At 51.6% G+C, this 23,169-nt stretch overlaps 1 protein-coding gene across 1 annotated transcript in view; it reads right to left on the bottom strand.

Annotated features, from left to right (window-relative positions):
• HS3ST4 (heparan sulfate-glucosamine 3-sulfotransferase 4) overlaps positions 1-17,880 on the bottom strand; it is a 54,171-nt gene extending 36,291 nt beyond the window's left edge. Inside the window, exon 1 of the mRNA XM_027891956.1 lies at positions 17,020-17,880. Coding sequence (XP_027747757.1) covers positions 17,020-17,732 — 713 coding nt within the window. The 5' untranslated portion in view covers positions 17,733-17,880. The remainder of the gene's footprint in view (positions 1-17,019) is intronic.
• Positions 17,881-23,169: the final 5,289 nt, after the last annotated feature.

The following is a 23,169-nucleotide window of genomic DNA, read 5'->3' as shown; positions in this document are numbered from 1 at the left end:
CCACCCACACAGTGTGGGTGTTGCCACTGTTACCTGTACCCATTGACACAGCGTGGGTGTTGCCACTGTTACCTGTTCCCACTGACACAGTGTGGGTGTTGCCACTGTTACCTGTGCCCACTGACACAGTGTGGGTGTTGCCACTGTTACCTGTGCCCACCCACCACAGGGGTGGCCAGGGCTGAGCCGCACTCCCTCAGCTGCTGCTGCTCCTGAGGGGCAGCCACCAGGGAGAGGGAAAGGCTTTCAGGTTTAGCTTTATATGTATATGAGGGTCTCAAATGGTGACACTTGCTAATTACGGTTTAGAAAACAACAAAAGGAAGTTCTAGAGAAAAACTCAGCATTTACTCTTCCCCCCCCTTTTTCCCTTATTTAAAAGAAATCATCTTTTAAGCATTAAAAAACTCCCCAGTGCTGCTGATACAAATGCATTGTAACCTTGAATTATATGGAGCAGGGCTGGCTTTCATTATTTATTAGCAAGATCAATTAGAATATTCTGTTTGCAGAAGAATATAATCCAATATGTACTTCAAGCACTAACAGCTAAATATATGCTTATTTAAAAATCAATCTAAAAGTCAAGGTTTCCTTTGTAAATCCTTACTACAGATTAAAAAGAAAAGCTTTGAGTGTTACCACCTGCTGAATGCTGTAGTCTCAAGGAGACAGTTAGACATTTTTAAACATTTCAGATGGGAACTGATTGTAACAGGCAAACAATTGGTGAACCCCCAGCATGGAGGGCTCACGGCATGCAGGAGGGCTGTGCAGATCCCACGGGTGGGCACCCCGGGATCGCAGCCCGGCCCCACCACGGGAGAGTGGGAACATGCCCCCCCAATCCAGGCAGTGACAGCCACCACCACCCTGCCTGCTGGGGAGGGCACTGGGAGCATGCCAGCCGTGCCAAGTGATTCACAGCATCCCGGCACAGGCTTGTTTTTCTTTGACTTGCCTGGGCTGACATGGAGCCAAGGCATCTGCCTGCCAACCTGGCCCGAGATCCGCAGTGTCCTCGTCTTTCTCCCCTGAATCACAGGTTTCTAAGATTAATTGTCATGTATAATTTATTGACCTCAGCCATGACCTTGGCCCGGCACGGTTTCTTTCCTCTACATTGTGGTGATGGCAGCAGCAGCCTCTGGCAGGGCAAGGGAACACCAGCGGTGCAGGATGGTCAGTACTCGGGGCCCCAGCCATGCCATGGGGCTGCCCCATGGCCCTGGAGACACCCTGGCCACTCTGTCCCTACCCCTCAGAGCCCCTTTCCCAGCCGTGCCAGTGCCCACTTTAATCTCCCTCCTGCTGCCAGCCAGGCACAGTCTGCTCAGCCAGCTTCCCGTTTCTCCTTTTTCCTTAAGCCCTTCTCTTTCGTCTTTCATTTTTAAATCTTATCTCCAGGTAAAGAGGGTATTTGATGGGATCAAAAGGTGACCTTTAACAAGGGTAGCAGAGCTTCAAACAATATCCCTGTGAGTTCACACACACTCGAGTGTTAAAGGGAACAGTTCTCTGATCTCCTGTTCCTCAGTGGAAAAGTTGTTTCACAAAGATTTCTGCCAAAAGTCGATGCAGCAGACTGAGTAAACTTCCTTAAAACCCAGCTCCTAGAACTTGGCACAGGCTGTCCTCAGCTTCTGAGAAACCGATCCTTCAAAATTTTTCGGTTTCAGTCTTCACCAGCAAGTGCTCCAGCCACACCACCCTGCACCGAGGTGGCAGGAGGGTTGGAACTGGATGATCTTCCAACCAAAACCATTCTGTGATTCTGTGAAGCTCTGAAGTGTTTCCTTCTCTGCTCAAGTTCCCCATCTCTTCCCAGTTCCCTGGGTCTAACAGATTCCTGATGATCCCCAATCTTTCACTTAGATGAACAAAATCCTGGAACGCCACTTAGGCAAAGCATTCCAGCGGTGGAGGGAGGTCAGACAGAAGCAGTCAGGGGTATCAGAGAGTGATCAGTGGGCTGGAGAAGCCAAACAGAGAGGGAAGGTCAGATACCCTACGGCTGCAGGCGGGGCCAGAGGGAGTAAATGACCTGTCACCACGAGCCTCCCCAAGGCCTCCTCAGCAGCGCAGTGTCCTGTTCCAGCCTGAGGTGCTCCTAGCCATGCCAGGAGAGATGCAGGCAGGGACCAGCAGCATGAGCAGGTGGGTGCAAATCTCTTCCTGAGGAAATGGGGCTATCTGACCTATGAGCTGGGGGGCACTCCAGCTCAGGTTGAGACTAAGACCCACTAAGACCTCTCCTAAGCACCTTTTGGATAAATTCCAGGTAGGAAAAGAACAGGCTGGGCTAAGGGATGATGTGGGCACATGGCAGCACGGGTCCTGAGCTTCCACCCTGCTGTGTCCCCCCAGGGCCCTGGCAGACAAGAAGGGAGAAGGGAGGGCCAGAGACTGTGCTGTGCCAGATCAGGGCAGTCCCACGCTCTCCAAGGGCAGCCCAGAGCCAACACTGGCAGTGACACGACCCCCGTGCCACCAGCAAGGCAAAGGACACATGCAGGGTGTCCCATCCATAATGGAGCTCGCTGGTGCCTCCACACGTGGCAGGGTGCCAGGAGTGAAGTGGGCAGACGGGAGCAGTGGGTGGGCAGGAATGACAGCAGCGTTAATCACTTCCGTGGCACCGCACACCAAGGAGGAGAGCACAGCCTGCACCGCCCCGCTGCCAGCGCAGCACACGAGGGATGAGGGCACAGACAACCCACTCCTGCCTGCTCAGCACAGCCAACCTGCCACGGCTCTGCAGGCCAAGAGCAGGTCCCCTCCCTGGCCCCACTGTTCCACATGCCTCTGCACCAGCTCTCGGGGCTGCCGGTGGGGTACACGGAGCTACGCTCCCACATATCCCTACACCACTTTGTTGCATGGATGCAGACCCACCCCTGCATGCCAGCAGCCAAGGGGTTAAAGTGTCTTGTTATTCCTTCCATACTTGGGCTCCACTTATTTGCAGCTGGAATTCCCCAGGAGCCAGGGCTTTTACTAGTGGCTTTGCTGTAGAACCATGTTGTTATAGATTGCAAGTTCGTTAAAGGTCAGATAACACAACACAATTGAATCATATTAGTGAGCATAGTGAGCTGGTATTTTCCTAGGAAAACCCATAAAGCAGATTGTTTGCTGCAGAGAAACACACGTTGTATAGCAAAGCCGGTGTAATTGTCTGCGCAAACAAACAAGCAGTTTCTGACAAAATCCTCCTGCGCTACAGGTCTTCGGGGCAGGCGCCAGCAGGGCTGGGCACTGGGCACCTCAGACAGGCTGGATTTCAGCTTGGGTTACAGCACCAAAATACACTGCAGAAGATGAGTAGGGAAATAAACAATTTCCAAGCATATTGTTGAGAGACAAATACTCAATACTTCATTTAATGTCTGGCTTGCAAGTAGCAGTTAATTCGAGGTGGTGCCCAGCTCCACACTGCTATTAAGGAAATGCAGAATTGATTGTGAGGATGATTGAAGATTTCCGAAGAGCATAATTCCCAAGGCCGTGATGACCCTTCCTTTTTTTTTTTTTTTTCTAATTTGCCTGTAATCTATTCAGACAAATCCTTTTATCGTGTTTATTTCCCTTTCAAGTTCCAATAGTGTGATTAATTATGGAACTTTATAGTCCTACTTACCCTGTGTATGGTCTAATTTTGCTTCCTTTTAAAATGGTTTTCCATCCCAAATAGACACCTTTCCTTTTTCAGCACCTTTACTTTGTCCAACTGAAACCTGCTGTCACTAACTCATCCCACTGGCAAAGGATATCTCAGCAGGTGCCCACCCCATCCAACTCTGCAGTTCTATCTGGAGGCAGGTGGCACCAGTGGTCATTTACTTCCCACTGCAGAGGGGCTCAGCTGTGGGAGATAAAATGCTCAAACCTCTTTCTCCAAAAATCCAGGCACTTTTCAGACCCCAGGGGGCTGCAGCTCCTCTACCAGCCTGGAAATTTTCATTTTGTTCTACATTTAACCTCAGAATGAGAAAGGAAATGGAACCAGTACAACTGTTTTAACCTGTCCCACTCATAGAAAGAGAGAGAAAAGTAATTAAAAAATAATAATTTTGAATACACAAAGCCATGTTTCCTCTCATTGACCTTCAACACCAGTGTTGGCTGTCTGGGGCAGTGAAACTTCACTGCAGCCTCCACTTCCACCTGTGCCAGCTCCCCTCCACTGCACGGCATCGTGTCCCAGCCCAGCAGCAGCGAAACGCAGGTGGAAAAGCAATTAGATTTGAATCTTGTTTCCTCTTTCTACCTCACCTTTCTCTTTTCTCTACTTAGATGCTCCTCAGTGTTGTAACTAATACGATTTGTGTTTAGCATGGTGTGAAACAAGAATGATTTATGGGTCTGTCTGCACTACACGCTCCCAATGCCATCGCAGCCCCCCGAAAGGGCACTGCCAGAGCAGCCTGACGATAGCATGCTGGCACTACATGTAATTCTTTGTACACCCTGGCCACATGATCACTGCTACTCCCAGCTCTCACAGAGCCCGTGTGCTTTCCTTACATTGCACCGGGCTCTGCTTAGGGAGGAAATGGGAGCAGGACCCCTGACCAGCTGCAGCCCCCGCTGCCACGCACCACCCATGCCACTTCCACAAACCAATCTGCAGATTTCATTGACGTTTCCACTCAGAATGACTTATGCCTTATCTAAACCAAACAGGGGCTCAACCCCTGGCTTTCATTACCAACACCTAATGCACGGGTTCTGGCCGTGGGGCCACTGACCAGACCGAGGACTCGGATACGGTCAGGAGCCCAGCACACAGAAGGCTGCAGGTGACTTGGGTGCCAAAGTCCTGCTGAAAGTCTGTGGGCTCAGTCAGGTTCTCCTGGTGGCTCTGAGTGCAGCTCTGTCAGCGCAGCTCCTGCGGCTCTGCGCCAGCAGTGCCCTTCATTAATTCCTAATGCTGCCCCAAGTACATCCCATGTCCTCCCTGGCTTGGCAGCCCCTGCCAGCCAGGGCACAGAGCACAGCTCCCTCCCTTCCTTCCACATATAACAAGAAGCCAAATGAAATAATGAAAGAAACTCATTTTAATGCCACAGAGGGAATTGTTTTATTGCTAAAGCAGCAAATAGAACTAATTGAATCCACTGGAAGAAAAAAAAAGGAGTGAAGGAATGGAAAGGGTAGGCGTGGAGCACAGACAGAAAGGGCGAGCTGGAGCCTGAATATTCATGGACCTAGAAACTGCAAATCCTTGAATGCAAAATATCTTCATAACTGATTGTACTGCCAATGGCGATGCACATGCAGCTCAGAGAGAGGCTCGGAATGTTTGCATTTATAAGAATTTTTTTTAAGTAATATTACGGAAAAAATTTTCTGGTTCATAAAGCTGCTTTGCACCTCCCTGGTAAAACAGAAAAACCCCCAGTAAAACACTGGGCACGAGGACCAATGCAGGTTTCCACTGGCACTGAGTGCAGGACAGGCAGCAGTGGACACTCCTGGGGCATTCTGGTGCCCCCAGGGTAGGCAGGCAGCTACCTGCTGCAGGGGGGCTGGCAAGGAGACTGTGACCTCCCATCCCTGCCGCAGGCTGGGCACAGTCCTGCTTGGCCAGGTTGCTGAGCTGGGGCATTTCACCCCAAATCACCTCCCATTTCACACACCACCAGTTACACCTGCCACAAGCTTTTAAACTCACTGTTTTCAGTGAACCTTAATTTTCAGTGGCAACATATATATTAATGGGGGGGGTGCATTTTAATTAAGGCAGCACTCATGTTCTTCATTATAATACAAAGTCATCCAGCAAGGAACACCAAGGATATAAATCCCATTAATGAAGGAGGAGATGCGTATCCTGCACTGTATGCTCCAGCACAAAGGCACCAGTACAAGATGACTCTCACATGAAGTGTAAGGGGAGAAAGCTGGATTTGAAATGCTTTTTATACTCCCAAGGGCCACACAACCTTCATCCAGCACCACTGCACCGCAGGCCCCCAGTCTGTGTCCTGGAGACACCCAATTCCCCTGCCCTACCCTACTTTTCATCCCCCTCAGAGAGAGCTGAAGGCACAACACAGCTGCCTGGATGTGCCAGCGGGGGCACATCCAGTGCCCAGCTCCCTCCTGGTCCCCAACACCCACACCTGGAAGACGGAGCCACAGGTCAAAGCCCTGAAATCCACCTTTCCACAGAGCCCTCCCTATGCCAGCATCCCAAATCCCCACCCTCTGGGCACAGCAAAGAGCTTCAGGCTCCCCTCTACCTGCAACACGCTCTAAGCATCACAAAACGTTAATACAGGTCATGGCAGGGGCGGTGGGGGGAAAGCTGTTGTGGGAAGCACCAAACTAGGGCCCCCCGGGGAAGGGACCCCAGACTCAGCAGCAGGACCCTCGGCAGCCAGAGCCCTGCTCCTGCATCCCTGCTCCGCTGCAGCCAGCAGCTCTGAGCTCACACAATAACAAACAAGCTCCTGGCCATGGGAAAGCACTCCAACACTGCCTGCTGCAAAAAATGGCTGAGGAGTTTGTGACCGGGTTTTCCAAAGGAACCAGTCTGCAGCAGAGACACGGATTGTTTCCCATAGAGACAACCAGATCCCAAGACAAGAGTGCTTTGGAATCTTATGTGAGAACAGAGTAATAATAAAACACCTTTTTGTAACTTTAGCAGCAGTGGCTCTAGCAGAAAAACCTGTAATGATCTAATAACACATTTCCCCTGCTGCTGCTCCAGCCTCATGGAATCCAGGAGAGTTTGAGCCATAAATCCATCCCAGCTCTTCCTTTGTCGTTAATTGTTAGGTTATTTGTGTTACACATTTCACATACCAAATCAACTTCAATTTCATGGTGGGCTAGACTTCAGAAACGCTTCTTTTAATCTTTTTTAATTCTAAAGTAGTACAAACTTTAATATTTTCTAATGGAGTGTATATTTTACTCACATCTAACAACATCACTACAATTTAGGAGCAATAAGTCAAGCTCCCGTCTATACAATAAGCTTGCAGCTCTATTTCCAAAGTTCAATCAGTTAACCTAGGAGAGCAATAACTTCCCTACAATGAATAACGATGCAGAATAATATTTAGATAGAGATAAACCCTTTTTTGCATAGGAAATTGCATTATGATTTGCTAGGTCTACGAAATTCTCAGCGAGATGCTTTAGTTTACCAATGAAGTTGTTGCCTCAGGCATTTTTCCACAGTGCTTTGATTTTTTGGGGAGTTTCTAGAGGATTTGGAGCTGAGTAAGGAGCTCTGTTCGTAACACAGAGTGTGCAGTAGATCCAGCAGCACAGCTCCTGCACTCTTCTCCCTACAGTGGCAGCACAGGATGAGCAGCCTGAGCAACAGCTGCCCCAGCTCAGGGAGGCTGTGCAGCCCCAGAGCCTGTGCCTCTCCACACTGTGCCTGGGGGCTGCCAGACCCATCTCCTGGGGGGTCATGCACACAGTTACAACAGCAACTGCAGCAGATGCCTGGGCTGCCCTGGATTTTGCTCATTTCACCAGATACCAAATTTTTCAGAGGGAGCCATTAACGAGAGCGGGAGCAGGAATGCTGCTGAGTGCCATCCCTTTGCTGCTGGGCCCCAGGCAGGTGTAATGCCCTCCTGCCTCCAGTGCAGCTCAGCACCAGCACCGCCCACAGTGCTGACATCCTCCCTCACACCACGAAAGTGCCATCCCCACTGCACTGCCCAGCACCCCAGACCCCCTCCAGTTCACACCTGACTGTGGATTTGCCTTGCTGTGCGATGTGAACAGCTCATGTAGAGGAGGCAGAGCCCTTTCCTAGGGTACCCAGAGCCTTTTCCTGAAGTACCACTGTCTTTCCAGGCAGCTCCCGGCTCTGCAGGCACCCCGTGCCATGGAGCACGGCTGGTGGTTGGTAATTTGGGATGAACAGGGTTCAAATAAAGAGCCCTGAAATGAGTGCAGAGGTGCAAGCGCTGACAATGCAGGGAATCAGCAGCTGGATCAATGCTGGTGCTCCCTTGGGAGAAAGACCAAGGAGGGATGAACCAAAGGCCACTTAAAAATCTTCCAGCAGCAACGACTTCATGATCCATGGTCTGCCACTGGCATTTCTTGAGTCAGCACTTTGGAAGGAAAAGGGTCAGTTTGTTCCTGAACAAGCAGGACCAGAGCCAAGTTATTGTCACCTGCACACGTGACACGGTCCCTTTCCCCCAGGGCTGAGCCAGGAGGTGACCTCTTCCCACTCGTCTGGGGCTCAGGGGTGGGCTGTGGACAGGCGACAGCAGCTGAGCCTCCCAGGGCGCAGGGGCACCTGGAGGAGGCCCAGAGCCCCTGGGACTGGTCCATTGCCATGTTGGCATCACACAGGTTGGGTTGGTTAGTCTCCTCCCTGGCTGGGTATGGCAGCTCCAGCTGCTGGCTGGTGAATCCAACCACAGTTCATCACCTCACCCTGATGTCAGCTTCCTGCGAGCATCCTCACAGCTCAGCTCTGTGAATATCCATCAAGAACAAATGCAGAAAGGGCAGAGCTGAGGCTGAAATAAAGTTATTTGCAGATGTGGATGAGCACTAACAGAAAGTATAGAATATCACTGAATCCATCTCAATGAAAGATGAAAGGAAATACACTCTAAAACAAAGGAGAGCTGCAGATTTAGGCTGCCCCAGCAGCCCTGTTCTGCTCAGATCCAAAATGACTCCTGTTCATAAAGGAGGGGGCAAACTCCAGTCCAGCCCAGCTCTGGAGGGAATGGAAATCAGATTTTGGCTTGAAATGTGTTACAGCAATCTCTATAATACAAAATAAAGTCTGGCAGATGGATTTATTTTTATCCAAAGCCAGTTCTCTTCAGTAGGTCGGTGGCTATAACCAATGTCCCTTTACTATTTCCTATTCCCCCAGGTCCCTCTGCCTCAGTTTCTCCAGGCACTGATGAGATTGGAGCAGACAACTGCCAGTATATTTTGGGAGGATCTTATTCAACTATAGAAATCAATTGTGAATTTTGCATCCACCCTCAGCATTTGGCCTGTTTATATTACCAAATATATTCTTTAAAGAAGTACTGTACTTCACAGGAGAGCTTGTCAAGGTAAATACCTTCATTTACATAAAATGTGACTAGCAAATGAAATGTTAAAGCTATAAAGAGCAAGTTTATTATCCATCGTTGATGCCTGGATGTATAATATGACAAGGGGGGAAATACTGTGCCTTGCAACACTTACTAAATTGGTGTGTTGACTCTGGGGCCGGAAATGGGAGATTTGAAAAAACAAGTTGGAGGGGTTTTAGAGGGGCTTTTTTTGGCTTTTTCTTCTTCTTTTTCATAAGTATGAATCCTTTCCCCAGCCTTCAATACTTGGCTTTTAAACACTCTCCTTCAGCTTGGAGACAGCAGCTACGTAAATAACAAAGGGGGGAAGCGGTGCCCACGTGCCATCACACGTGCAGCAGGGTCTGGGGAGCAGCTTGGCTGTGTCCAGGGATGGGAGCTGCTCCTGGTGGGATCAAGGCCCAGTCCTGCCTGGCCAATCCCTTCCCCATGCACCCTTGATCTAAACAGGAATTCTTCACTGTGACTGAAAAGACTCTTATAATTTAAGTGTTTCTTTTAAACTTCTTCAAACACAGGGGAAGCCAATTTAAAGCGTCTCCAACTCTAAACAATACTTTTTAATAAGTGGATAAAAAGGCTAAAATGAAATGCTGCCCACATGCACACAACAGGGAAATTACAATATCCACACTGGATGCTCTGGAAAGCTTGATCATGCAGGTTCCTCACCTGGACTCCGTACAAACATTTTAACCATTCATTCATGCTCATGCCCTTGTACCCTTTGCAATTCACTGAAACCACTTCAAGGAAAAATCATTTGAAAGAAATTACCTCTGGGTATCACACCCCGAGCAGTGAGAAATGTCCCACATGAGCCGCTCCAGCCCCCAAAGCAATAAAATTTCTGCTGAAGTGCATGAAATAACGACTCAGGGAAAAGGAGTCCCCATGACAACAAGAGGTAAGAGAAACCCATGAAAAGCAAAAGGCTCTGACCTTTGTCGATACGAGGTGTCACCAATTTGTGTTGGGATTTTGACTTGGAAAATCGAAAGCCTTCACCCATAACTCTCTCTGAGAACCTGTTGTTCCTTCCTTGCTAGCCTGGGCTCCACATGGGGCAGAGTGAGCCTCACTGAAGCAAGGAGCATATGCAGGGGTCAGGCGCATCATTCAAAGCCGTGAATGCAGCCACCTGCCTCTTCCCCTTTTGCTTCTCCAAGGGACTGTTTTTACTCAGGTCTATTTTCAGGTTTTCTGTAACTCTACACATGTGAACAGTACTGCACTCAAAGTGCAAAGCTCACAAACTTTGACATCACAAATAACACTTCAGCCGTTATCAGCAAAGCACCGGAGTGTTTACTCAGTGGGTTATTGAACAAAATCCTACAGAAAGGGTGTTCCTGAGACTACAGTGCAACAGTTAGATGATTTCAGGGCTGGTGACATGTGCCAGTTCCCTACATGCTCCAAAGGATGCTCCAGCAGGTATTGGAAGAGGCATCCCCCCCGTGCATGGCTGTTGTGATCAGCGCTGCGTCTGTAACCTTCCCAAGGGAGCAGTGGGGCTGCTCCTGTTCACAGGCTCCCTGCACAGCCTGGGGTCAGAGTGTAAGCAGGGCAGGGCCCAGCTGTGCAGGGTGGTGGGACATGGCCCTGGTCACCACCCCTGCAGTCTGCTGAGGGAGCGGGGCTGGACACCTCCCCGCCAGGCCTGAGTGGAGCCGGTGCCCAGGGGCTGCCAAGGGGCATGGCATGTGCCACGCTGCCTCCCCTTCCTGCTCCCACCCTTCTTTTGCACTTTGTGCCCACAGTCACCTGCAAACACATTTCAGACAGAGGCAGTAGCGGTGACCAGCCCTGCAGGAGCAGGCGTTCCAGAACCCTCCTGCCAGCGCGCTGGCCCTGGCACTTCCCTTGATCTCTTTGCAGGAAAAGCCAGTGCAGTGCACAGGGGCTGCAGGTGCTGAGAGCAGTTGCCCTTCCCACAGCTACAACTGAGCAGCCTGTGAATAACCAGCATCAGGTGATAAAACACTGCAAAGGGACCCAATTCATTCCTGCAACCCATTCCTTTAGCTGAAACAGAACAGAAAGAAAGGAGACAACTGTTGCCCAGGAAGGGTGCTGGGTGGGTTCCTCTGGTTTAGAACACAGGGCAGGGGCAGAGCTAGGAGACTAAAGCTCTGGCATGCAAAGGATTCATTCCAATAGCTCTGGGTGCAGAAAAAAAATCCATGCCTGATGCTGGAGTGGCCTCTCTCCAGTCCCCAGATGGTGAAACGTGGAGCCAACCAGCAAAGTGCCTGAGCCCTGCTTGCAGTCCCTTGCCCAGAGCTGACCCAGGCATGCATGGGGAGGTCAGTGCTGCAGGTATGTACTTGCTCTGCAGGGAAGCCCTGAGCTAGAGAAAGCAGTGCACATGCAGGATTGAACCCAGACTAAAGGCAGAGGAAAGGTGAAGGAGACAAGGTGTTAAAAGAGGTGTTACATGGAAATACTCGTACAGCCCTCAGCCCAGGATAAATCCAATGCACTGGATCCACAGAGGAGAGAGGCAGCTGAGTCACCACATTTCAGCAAAAGCCAACTCACAGCAGGGCCCAGAAACAAAATCAATACACTTTCCCTAAGTTACCCGAAGTGTGGCAGGTACAACACTCTGGGAAGGCCTTTTGCTGAGAAACACAGCGGTTCCCAGGCTCTGCAGCAGTGCCCGTGGGAAGCAGCAGACCCCATTCCATCCACCCGCTGTCGGTGTTCCTGCTGAGCTGCCAGCACAGGCTCACAGCACTGATGGAAGGGGTTTGATTTCCTGAACGCCCTGAGCCGATCAGAATGGCACAGGCAACACAGCAACACAATTACAGCTCACAGCAAGGTGACGCTGTGTGGGACCAGGCTGAAACAGCCCCAAGCTGTTGTGGCCAACAGCTGTTAGGGGATGCTGCAGGGGGGTCCCAGCACACATCCACAGACAGCCAGCACCATTACTGTCAGCAGCCATGGAGGAAAGAGCCTGGTGCTCCAAGGTTGGATCGTCCCTGCGCATGCAGCAACAGACCTACTGGCCCAGACTCCAGGTCAGCAGAGGAAGGGAAGTGAGATGGCCCTGTGGGGAACAGGGCCCATGGCAGTGATAACCACGCACATGCTGCTTCCCCCATATGGACAAGACAAGATGTGACTGGGAGCACCATCTCTGTGGACACAGTCAACAGCTCCTCGGAACCGAAGAGCTCCCTGTCATGGCATTATTCATTATTCGTAATGGCAACAGCTCACCAAATAACACAAGGGCCTAACTGCTTGGGAGAATGCTCTGAAAAACCCAGACAGACAGTGCAAATAGTATGAGACATGCAAACCATTCCACTGCCTATCACGATGATTTCTGCTGCAGCAGAGCCACTCCATGCACACAGCTAATGCAAGTGCACAGCACCAGAGCCCCAGGACAAAGAGGGGAACATGATCTAATCACAGACAAGGCTGCAGCCTCGCTGTGAGGATTCCATCAAGGAGAAAGCAAGAAGTAAAGCAATGTGTGTGTATACAAACAATTCAACCCTTCCAATCAGTGAACTTAAACTCCTCAATTTCAGCTCTCCACCATCAAGTGTTCTCTTTGCGTCACGGAGATCACACTTGTCTTAAAACTGCAAGTTTGTTTTCAAAACACTGATACAAATCCCCAGTTTTTCTGCTAAAGGCAGGATGTGGAGTTAGCCTTGAAAGCATGAAGGGACAGAACCAAACCTCCTCACTGTGCTGAGCCCTCAGGCAGCTGGGGATGGTAGACCAGGAACTCTTGGGATGTTCCACTCAGCTCAGAGGGTCTCTGGGGTGCAGAAGTGCTGAGCTCTCCTGTGCTGGTGATTTGCACCAGCAGAAGGACCCAGCTAAAGCCCCACCGTGACGGTGCTTGAAGTCCCCACTCCCTTCACACAGCCACCCGCAGCGTTTCTATCCCAACACCCCCAGACCAGTCACCAGCAGCATCTGAGCATCCTGAGGTGTCAGCATCTGCACAGGTGACCCCATCCCACCACTGACAGTGCTGGCACAGGGCAGCGTGGCCACCGAGCAGTGCCTCAGGATCACCTCCCCTTCTTCTCCAGTCACACAAAGCCACTGGGACCACACTGACACCAGGGCTCCTCCACAGACCCCTGCCCAGTCCCCTGGTACTCAGTCTCCACGACACCAAACCAAGACCTCCAGCACCACAAGGGGACAACCTGTCCAGGTGTCAGACACTGCAAGCAGTTTGTAGTTCCCATGATCCACACCATCCTTTCATGCTTGTGCACCCTTGATCCACACCCAGGCAGGGAACTCGGTCACGTCCCAGATGCTGCATCTGTCTATGCTGGTAACAAGCATTTGTGGATGCAACCTCAATTCCCTGGGCTCAGAGGCTTCCCTGTCATTCTACCATCCTTGCTGTGCTCTCAGAAAGGCTCCCAGTGCTTTTCCAAATGCAGGATGGCTTGGGGCAGAGCTCACGGCATGGGATATGCCCACTGAGGCATGAGCACCATGCTGGACAGAGCAAACTCCTGAAGTCCAGCCTGGTCACTGGGGCCATGCAGGGGGTCACCCTGTGCTTGGGCACATGAGGGAGCAGGGGAACACTCAGACACTGGCTAAAAATCAGCAGCAGCTCCTGCAGGGAAGGACAGCACATCCTGCAGGTTAGAAGGAAGGAGCAGGTGAAAGAGAATGATTTCCAAGGGAACAGCAGAGCCCTGCTCCTTGCCACAGCAAGGCTGAGCTCTGGCATATATAAGGGATGAAGTCGAAGTTCATCACCAAAGGTAATATTTACTGCCAGGAATCAGTGTCCCGTGCTTAAGAAAGAGAGATGAAGATATGCAAGTGGCACACACACCACAGGGAGGTGTGATCACACTGCTAACAAAGGGAAAGGTTTAAAGTCTCTTCCTACTCCCCTTTGGCACTGTTTGAGGGCAGTCAGGTACATTCTGCATTAGGGGGAAAAAGGCAAGTGAAGAAATTTATCAACAAAAGTTAAAGTACAAGGGGGGATTGGGTGCCATGAAGGAAAGCTGTACCATGGAACTTGTCCTTCAGACAGCCCACCATCAGGATGGACAAAATCACAAATTGCAACCAATTCTGGCAAACAATTCTGGCAGCATAACAATAACTAACCAAGTCTCAGTTCAGTTCACACCAGTATGTGTGTGGGAAGACCTACGTTTGCGATTGCCACGTGAACTTTGGCTGCTGAGCTACAGCCCCTGCAGACAGCAGCCAAACCTGCAACTTTCCCTACAGGTTACCAGGCAGTGTGGAGCTGCCATCCTGACAAGCTGCCCTGCCCCAGCAGCACGAAGCCAGCATCCCCACCATGCCACCCTGTCCCACAGTGTTTGCAGCAACTCCAGCTTCTGACACTGTCCTGACTGAGATCCTGGACCAGAGACCCACAGAGCTTAGGGATGACCAATCTCAAGGCAGCAAAGACATAACGTGGCATGGGGCAAGCACAGAGAAATGGCAGTGTCCTGGTGCCAACTCCATTTTATAGGTGGAGAAAGTGCTTCCCTTCCCTCCTGCTCTGCCAGGCTAGGAGATGCTCTTGGGACTGAACCACAAAGCAAGGAACCCCAAGGGTCTGCCATTCCCCTATTTCACTACATAAGAAAAAGCCTTACAGTACTAAAAGCTCAGAGTTTATAATGCATCAAAAGAAGTCCTATCTGCAAAATATAAACAAGTGATAGAAGTCACTGTGAGGAGATGCTGGTATAAACACTTCAATAGTTGCTTCTTTGCTTAAAGAACATTGACATCTCTGTGCGCAGGAAAAATCTCCAATTACTGTACCTGGGGCACAGCTGCAAGCCGTCAGCCTCCCTGGTGCACTCAATCAGGGAATCTCAGAGAAGGTCAGGAAGAAACAGCTGCTGGCTTGGACGGCGATCTTCCCCTGTTCTTTGTTTTGTGTTTGTGTGGCACCACGCTGGTCCGTGACAACAGCCCAGCACTGGCACAGCACCAGGGAAGCTGTGGGTGCCGCTGAAGTGGGAACCCCCAGCACTGCCCTGCCCCTGCAAGGCTGAACACTCTTGGAAGGAGGGGGTAGAAGTGCATGTTTGGGTTGGGCAGCTGTAAAGATGGCTGTAGATCAGGCAGCCAGGGCATATCCTCAGGGCCACAATGGCAATGGAGCAGAAGTGTCATTTCTTTATCCCATGCCCAGAGCACCCCACCAGCCTCCTCTGTCCAGACCCACTCACACAGCTCTGACACAACGTGCTCTTCTCCCACCTCTTTCCCAGTGCACCACAGCTCCAGAGCTAGGAATGAGCTGCACAAACCAGAGGGCTGATGCACAAGTAGAAAACACTAAACTACATTTTGCAAGTGAAAACCTGTGTGCCTCTTACTCCACGAGGGAAGTTACACACACTCACTAGCCCTTTTCTTATAGCAAGACTTTAAAGATGAAAAAGCAGCTGCTCACCATATTCAGTGCTTGATTGTCGTGGTTTTTTTCTCCCTGTTCTGAATAAAACCAAACCTTTTTATCCTTTCTATCTTCTTCTACCAAGTTTCTAAACTTATATTTCAAGATAAGCCTTTCCTGCAAGAAAATTCAGTACAATAAAATACTGTGTCTGAAACTATATTTATAAACACATATTTAGAAACTATATTTATAAACATATATTTACATATACAAACTATATTTATAAACACATATTTAAAACTATATTTATAAACAAGCACAGCCAGCCCTTTATTCCTTCCCCCCATTGGTGCAGCACACTGAAAACACTCTCATGGACAACTACACTTTCTCAGCGCTGATGTCCACTTTCTCAGAATCCCTACAGAAAATCACACAGAACCAAGTGGATGCCATACCAAGCATTATGATGACTTTGCTTCCACAATTGCCACAGAAAACTGCTTGGAGCTCCTCACATTTAAATGCCCCTGACATGAGGACCGTGTACTCTATTGCAATAAAGCGTGACCAGATAATCCAGGCAGTAACTAACTTGCCGTCTCTCATTATTTTTTCCTTCATTTTCAGAGCAGCGAGGCAGCTGCTGTACCAAACACAACAAAAAGTTCAGCAGCTCAGCCACAGACTACTTCTAGTCAAGAACCAGTATGGGTTGCTTGGAACGGTGAACTACAGAGCTACTGGGAATTTGCAAGTTCCACTGATGTGCTGCATTCTTCTCAGAGATTTTTAGGAACACTGAGCCATCGCAATCCATTGATTTGCTAAACCTGCCGAGGCACTTCAAGGCTTCCTTACCGCAATCCAGTGTTTTCTAACAACCAGGACTTCCAGCATAAAATTCCCTTAAAACGTTACCCAACATCAGACAACAATATTTAGACTTCTTCCCGAACAGAATTAGATATTGTCAATGGAAAAAACTTCCCGACGTAGAACTTGTTGAATAAAGAGTAAATCTGATTTGCCAAGCGAAGCCTGCACTCGCATGAAAACAGCATCCTTCTTCCCTCCATCCCAGCAGCACCTGGAGCAACTTGCAATCTTGTTTATTTCAGTAATTATTAATTACCGACCTATTTAGACATGTTTTACACCAAGCGCAGCTGAACCGCTACAGTCTGCTCAAGCATTCTGAGTAACCGAGCGGGATGTTTTTACACGTTTTCTGCCTTCCCACCAGAACAATGCATTTTCAGTCACCACCGCTGCCAGGTGCGGCCCCCCCGCCTGCCCCAGAACCGGGCTGGGCTCCGGGGCTCCGCACCCGCCGGGTCCCGGCGCTCACGCGGGGGTCCCGGGACTTGCGCTTCGCCCCGGGTCCCAACGCCCAGCCACGTCCAGGGGCCGTTCGGGTCGGAAACGAGGACACCCCCCCGGCCCTCGGAGACCCCCGGGACCCCCCAGGAGGCTCCCCCCGCCCCGCACGGACGCACATTCCTCCCCCCAGCCGCGGGTCGCGCCCGCCCTCACCTGTACCACTCCAGCCCCTTCTCGTAGTTCCTGTCGAAGAAGTGGGGCTCGGTGCCCACGGCCCGCACGTCGGGGTGTGCCCGGATGGCCTCCAGCAGCGCCCGCGTCCCCCCCTTCTTCACCCCGATGATGAGGGCTTGCGGCAGCCGCTTCTCCCCGTAGTCCGGCGTGGTGCTGCTGCTGCCGCCGCGGCTGCCCGGGCTGCCGGCCCGGCTCAGCTCCTCGTCCGTGGTGCTCGACTCCTGCGGGTCCCTCTCGAAGGCTCCGCTCTGCGCCGTGATCACCTCCCCGGGGGCCAGCGGCGATCGCAGCCAGGCGCCCGCCGCCCCTTCCCCGCTGCCGTTGGAGGCCCGCGGCGGAGCGGCGGAGGGGGCCGGGTCGCCGGGGCTGCCCGGCAGGTTTGCGGGGGAGCGCGGGGCCGCCGTGCCGGGAAGGGCGGTGGGAGAACGCGGGGCCCCGGGGGCCGCCGTGCCGGGAAGGGCGGCGGGGGAACGCGGGGCTGCCGTACCGGGAAGAGCAGCGGGAGAACGCGGGGCCGCCGTGCCGGGAAGGGCGGCGGGGGAGCGCAGGGCGGCCGGACCGGTGCCCCCCATCAGGCTGTAGCACAGGTAGGTGAGGCAGAGGGAGAGGCTGCACATGCAGAGAAGCTTCCGCGCCGGCGGCCCCTTAGAGCCGCGCCCGCCCGGCACCCCCGGCTGGGCGGGGGGGGACATAGCTGCTCCCCGCTCCTCGCCCCGGGCACCGGGCGCACATGGTGTCAGCCGCCGCCCGGCCGCCCCAGCCGCATGGGGCGCCGCTGCCCGCCCGCCCCGCCGCCGCCGGTGGGGGGGGGGCCCGCATGGCACGGTCGCCGCCGGCCCCCGCCGGGCACCGGGGCACCTGGGCTGGCGCTCCCGCGCTCCGATGCTGCCGGCTCCGCACTGTTGCCGCCCGAGTTCCTGCCGCGAAACTTTGAGCCGGGTGGGAGGCGGGAGCGCGTTCCCGGCGCGGGGAGGGCCCGGCCCGCCCCCGCCCCGCCGCCGAGAGCGCGGGGAGCGCGCCGGCCCGGAGCGGGCCCCGCCCGGGGCAGCGGCCGGTCAGCACCGCGGCCAGTGCCGGGGCAGCCCGGAGCACCCCGGGCCGGGCTGGCAGCGCTGCCTCAGGCCCGCTGGCCCACCCGGTTTGCTGAGAACAGCCCCCAGCAGCCCCACACCCCGCCCGCCCCATCTGCTCCCCAGACCCACCCGCCGTGCCGCATCCACCCGTGTCAGCACTCACGGCACAGGGAGGGCGCGGACACCAGCAGCTGGGGCAGTGCCACACCTCCTTGGCACCTTGTCCTGGCCTGGTCCCCTCTGCCTCCCCCAAAGTCCATTCAGTTCCCAGCCCATGGCTCCTGCCCAGAGCCTCCAGCTCCCCAGAGAGGAACATCCCGACAAGTCCTCTGGGGCAACCCCATGCAGTAGGGCCCAGGTCTTTTGGCTCTGGCCTTATGGGGATCTTGGGCAGAGGGGACAGTTTCTTAGGGCAGCTGGCTGTCTCCTGGGAGCCTGAGGAGAAGTGGCAGACCATAGGCAGGGGCAGGCAGGAACTTCATTTGGAGCATGGAGGGTTCATAGTTTAGGTGCCAAGACCTGCATTAGTAGATGAGGCCAATGACACCCTCGCACACTGCTCTTCCAGGAATGCTGTCCCCAGCCTCGGTGGAGCAGGCTGGGGCTGACAGGCTCACTCCTCACAGTTTTTCTGGAACAGCCACCATTGTTCCCAGCTCCATGTTTTGTCACTTTCCACCTCCAATTCTCAGCTTTGGCTTTAGAAAGGATTTTGTGAGGGAAAGAAACGTGTTAGCGTCTCTCAGCTTTCTCCTATCCCTCATATGGGTAAGGACATCTTCCGCTATCCCCGCGTGCTCCAAGCCCTGTCTAACCAGGCCTTGAACACTTCCAGGGATGGGGCAGCTACAGCTTCTCTGGCAATGTGTGCCCCACCACCCTCACAGGGAAGAATTTCTTCCCAATATCTAATCTAACCCTGTCCTCTGTCAGTGTGAAGCCATTCTCCTTTGTCCTGTCACTTCTTTCTTTGACCTCCTTTTTTCAGCTGATACCCCTGTATAAGCGCTTCTTTTTATTCTCAGTGTCCCTTGCCAAGCTCAGCTCCAGCTGTGCCTGGGCCTTCCTGCCTCTATCTCTACACAACTGAACGGTGTCCCTCTACTTTTCCCAGGATACCTGTCCCTGCTTCCACTGCCTGTCCATTTCCTTCCTGCCCTTCAGTTTGACCAGCAGGTCCCACCTCAGATCTGCCAGGTCTGCTTTGCTCCTTGTCCCCTGGGGACAGTTTCCCAGGGGTCACATCAACTAACTCCTTGAAGAGCTGGCAGTTTGCTTGCCTAAAATTCAAGGCCCTGACTTTACTCTTCACCTGACCCAAATCCTCAGGACTGCCAGCTCCACCAGAGCAACATGCCTTTGGAGTGTCAACTACACTTGGTCTCATGGCAAAAGCAACATTTGGAAACAAAAATGAAGTGCCAATATTAAGTAGCTACCCAGAGCCGAGAAATGTATTCATGGAAAAAGAGGAAGAGCACCAACGTTTCCCATAATGAACAGAAGCTCAATGCTGCTCTCAGCTGGACATGTGTTCTCTCTGTGCAGCTTCAGTTCTGATGGAGATTATTCCTTCATAATATATTTTTTATGGCACACATGAGACCTCTGAAATGCAGTGTCTTGTGTCCTGTAAGTCATTTTCTATAACTTGTGGTTTCCTTTTCAGCTGCATTACTGTAATGTGAATGTTTGGGGACTAACTCGAACTGACAGATGCAAAGCCTCACGTCCCCACTTGGAGTGTCCCACTCGCAGTGTCCCACCCTGGTGCTGGAGGAGCCGCACAGCCTGTGCCTGGGTGGCAGTGCTTGGCCTGGGGGATCCCCTCAGGCACTGCAGAGCCCATCAGGAGGGACACACAGCCCCTGCCCTGGGCAGCCTGAGCCCACAGGAAGGCTATTGCAAATACAGAAATCCGACCTGAACCTTAAATGAGAACCCCAGTAGGTGCAGAGTGGGTCACACTGCAGGATGGGGGACAGACTACGCTCTCAGGAAGCCCTGGGCAGAGCGGGTTTGTTTGGCTGCTCTGCTTAACTCATACACGTGGCCTCTCACATAACTTTTCTAGTATGTACAGATCTACCTTGAGAGAGAGGAATCCTTCTCGTACATGGAGATACATTTATTCCAAATTGGAGAACCCACAGAGAACCTGCTGGCAGCCACAAGCCACCTCTTGAGCTTCTCAATATCAGACCAAAAAACCCCAACCCAAACTGAAACAGTTTTCAGTTCCAAAAATATAAGACAAACCTCAAACCAGGCCCCATTTAATGAAGTCACAGTGTTTTGGTCTTTCAGACACTGAGCACACACCCAAACTGCAGTGCTTAGCAGAATGCCCTGGCTTGACATCCCTGTGGCTCTTCTCCTGTGATGTGCTGCACAGGAGACTAATGGGATTTGCAGCAAACCACACAGAACAGAGAGACAATTTCTTCTTGGGCACCAGCTTCCAGCCCAGAGGAAATTTTATAACCAGAATGTAAAGCCATCTAAAACAAATGGTTCAGCCTTAAATGCCTGCTGCTAGGCTCCGGCTCCTGATTCATCAAGGAGCGTGTATTTCTGCTGCACAGATGTCAAACGCATCCATGAGCAGATCCGAGTGTTATCCAAGCGGCTGGTGCTGTTCCGCCAGCGGATGCAATAGGAGCTGATGGAGTGTAACACTTTATTTGACAGTTCTGCTCTTAAAGGCTTCTGTATTTACCCTGCATACCTGCCCCCCCAGGCACATCAATTAGCAGTGGAAGTGCTTCCCAAGCAAGCAGCAAGTGGGCAGTCTAGCAAGGCTGACTGGCAATTGCCAGGGCAGGCAGGTTGTTTGACTGGATCACCTACTTCATGCCCCACATTTTGGCAGAGATCAAGAGCTGTTGATTTTGAGAACGTGGGATGAACTCTGTCATGGGTGGCCATGGAGCAGCCTCCCCTTGTGTGCAGTTTCTTCGAAGTTCCCATCATTTGGAGGGACCTGTGGCTGTTCCAGGCTGGAGGACATGCCTGTGATGGTCTTGTCTCCACAGGGACAGCCGTGCTGAGATTTCTCCCAGAATCTTGGTTATGGGGACATGTGACAGTAAGTCATGGGAGGCAGCTGGCAGGGTCTGACTGCACATCCTGAAGACTGGTCTCCAGTTAGAGCCTTGTTTCACGTGTAATAGACTGGGAAGCCCTTTTGGAGGTGTTGCTGCACCTCCAGGCAGCACAAGGCTCTTGCCCTGGCTGGTGCTGTGCAAGGGCTGGTGACCCCACTAAAGAGAGGAAGCAGAACTCCAAGGCCAAGATGATTGAGGGTCGGCTCATTCACTGCTTAGACATGGACTCATCCACTCCAGCATTCTCAGCACCTTTGCTCCAGGAACAGAAACTGGGAGAGGACCAGGGGCAGAGTCAGACTCTGAGGCCACCTGAGGAGCCTGTCTGAGGGGACCTGGATATATTTGGCCAAGTGACAGATGGGCTGTGGTGTGTGTCCCTGCTCTCTAAATGCACAGACAGATGAGCACCAAAGGAGGAGGAACATGGCCTTGGATAACAGGCAGTGCTGGCACAAAAACTAAGAGGTATGAGTTGGCACAAACACATTTTGGCTGGAAATCAGATGGTTTCTAACAATGGGAGGAATGTTGTTCTGGAACAGATTCCTGAAAGGAGTGTTGGGGGCAAGGCATGCAATTTGTTTTAAGATTGAATTTGAAATGAACTTTATAACATGGTTGCCAGCAATTGCAGGGAAATGGGTTTTGATGTCGCAAGATGTCCCTTCCAGTTCCAAGCTCCTGTTGTCATTCATGAGCACCGATCAGAGCAGGAGCCCTCTAACAGGAAAGGGCTCTCTAATCTATTCAAGACTTAACAGGACCCATCAAGGGGAAGCTGGAGTTAGACTCATTTGAGTGCAGTGAAAAGGGTGTACTTCAACAAGGACAGGAATGTCCTTTTGTAATAATTTGTAAAGGAATATGGTGGAACATCTCTCTTGGAAGGCTTTACACTGGGACTGGAAGTCTTTATAAAGAACAGGTCTCACTGGGCCCAGCTGTGAGCTGGGATATGGTCCCTGCAGGAGAGTCTCTGGCCTGAGAATCTCTACATGTCAATATTCCCATTATTGTTTCTGCTAAGGAGTAAATTCCAGAGATTATCACCTCGATTTCCTGACTTTTACAAACACTAGGAATATATTTTTCAGGCAACTTCAGAGGTTAACCTCCCATAATTCCTCTTCATTATTTACTTGCCAACAGAAGCAATGAAACACCTTGGAAAGAGGTAGATTAATGCACACAGTGCTCTACCTCCTTCAGGGAATGAATGAAATTTGTGAATATAAATATAAATATTTATTTATATATTTATATATATATATTTAAATATATATAAATATATAATTTTTATATTTATAAATGTAAATATAAATATACTGAATAGCAAATAAACAGTAAAACTGCAATGACATTTAATCTCCAGTCCAAGAAGGCACTCAAGATGTTTTGCAGTGGCACTCCACACTGCCAAGGCATTTTCCCATTCATGGAAACAACTTCGGGTTTGGAATCGTTGGTTATTCTGATGGCTGTTAGCAGGAGCTCCTGTGATCTAAACTGCACAGCCTGGGAATGCACATTCATCTTGGTGGCCTAAAATTAACCAAAGGTAGAAGAAGACATTTCTGGGCAACCTGCTCGGGCACCAAACCTGCTGTTTCACTCGTGCTGTTCACAGTTGTTATAAAAAAGAGAACAGCTCTTAGACTGGGAAAAGGGCATGTACCACAAATATGCTGTGGGACATGATTTGTCCAAGGAATAGTCCTGAAAGTGGAGCCAGAGGGAAAGCCAGTCAGCCTGAAAGGTGTGTGCTGGCAGAGGCAAAAGAGGAGGTGAGACAAGGGGCACTCACAGGTGACACAGGAACAAGCTAGATGGCCCCTCAGGGTCCCACCAGCCCTTGAAGTCTGTCTGCACAGTCAGAGGTGCCAGAGGTCCCTGGCTGCGACTGTACCTGCAATGGAAGCAGCTGTGGTGAACAGGGAGGATGAAAG

The sequence above is a fragment of the Empidonax traillii genome, unplaced genomic scaffold (genome assembly GCF_003031625.1).
Source record: "Empidonax traillii isolate 1590-97213 ecotype Southwest subspecies unplaced genomic scaffold, ASM303162v1 scaffold335:size599443, whole genome shotgun sequence".
Taxonomy (NCBI): Eukaryota; Metazoa; Chordata; class Aves; order Passeriformes; family Tyrannidae; genus Empidonax; species Empidonax traillii.
Note: the sequence above shows the minus strand (reverse complement) of the source record. Positions and strands in the feature narration are given on the sequence as shown.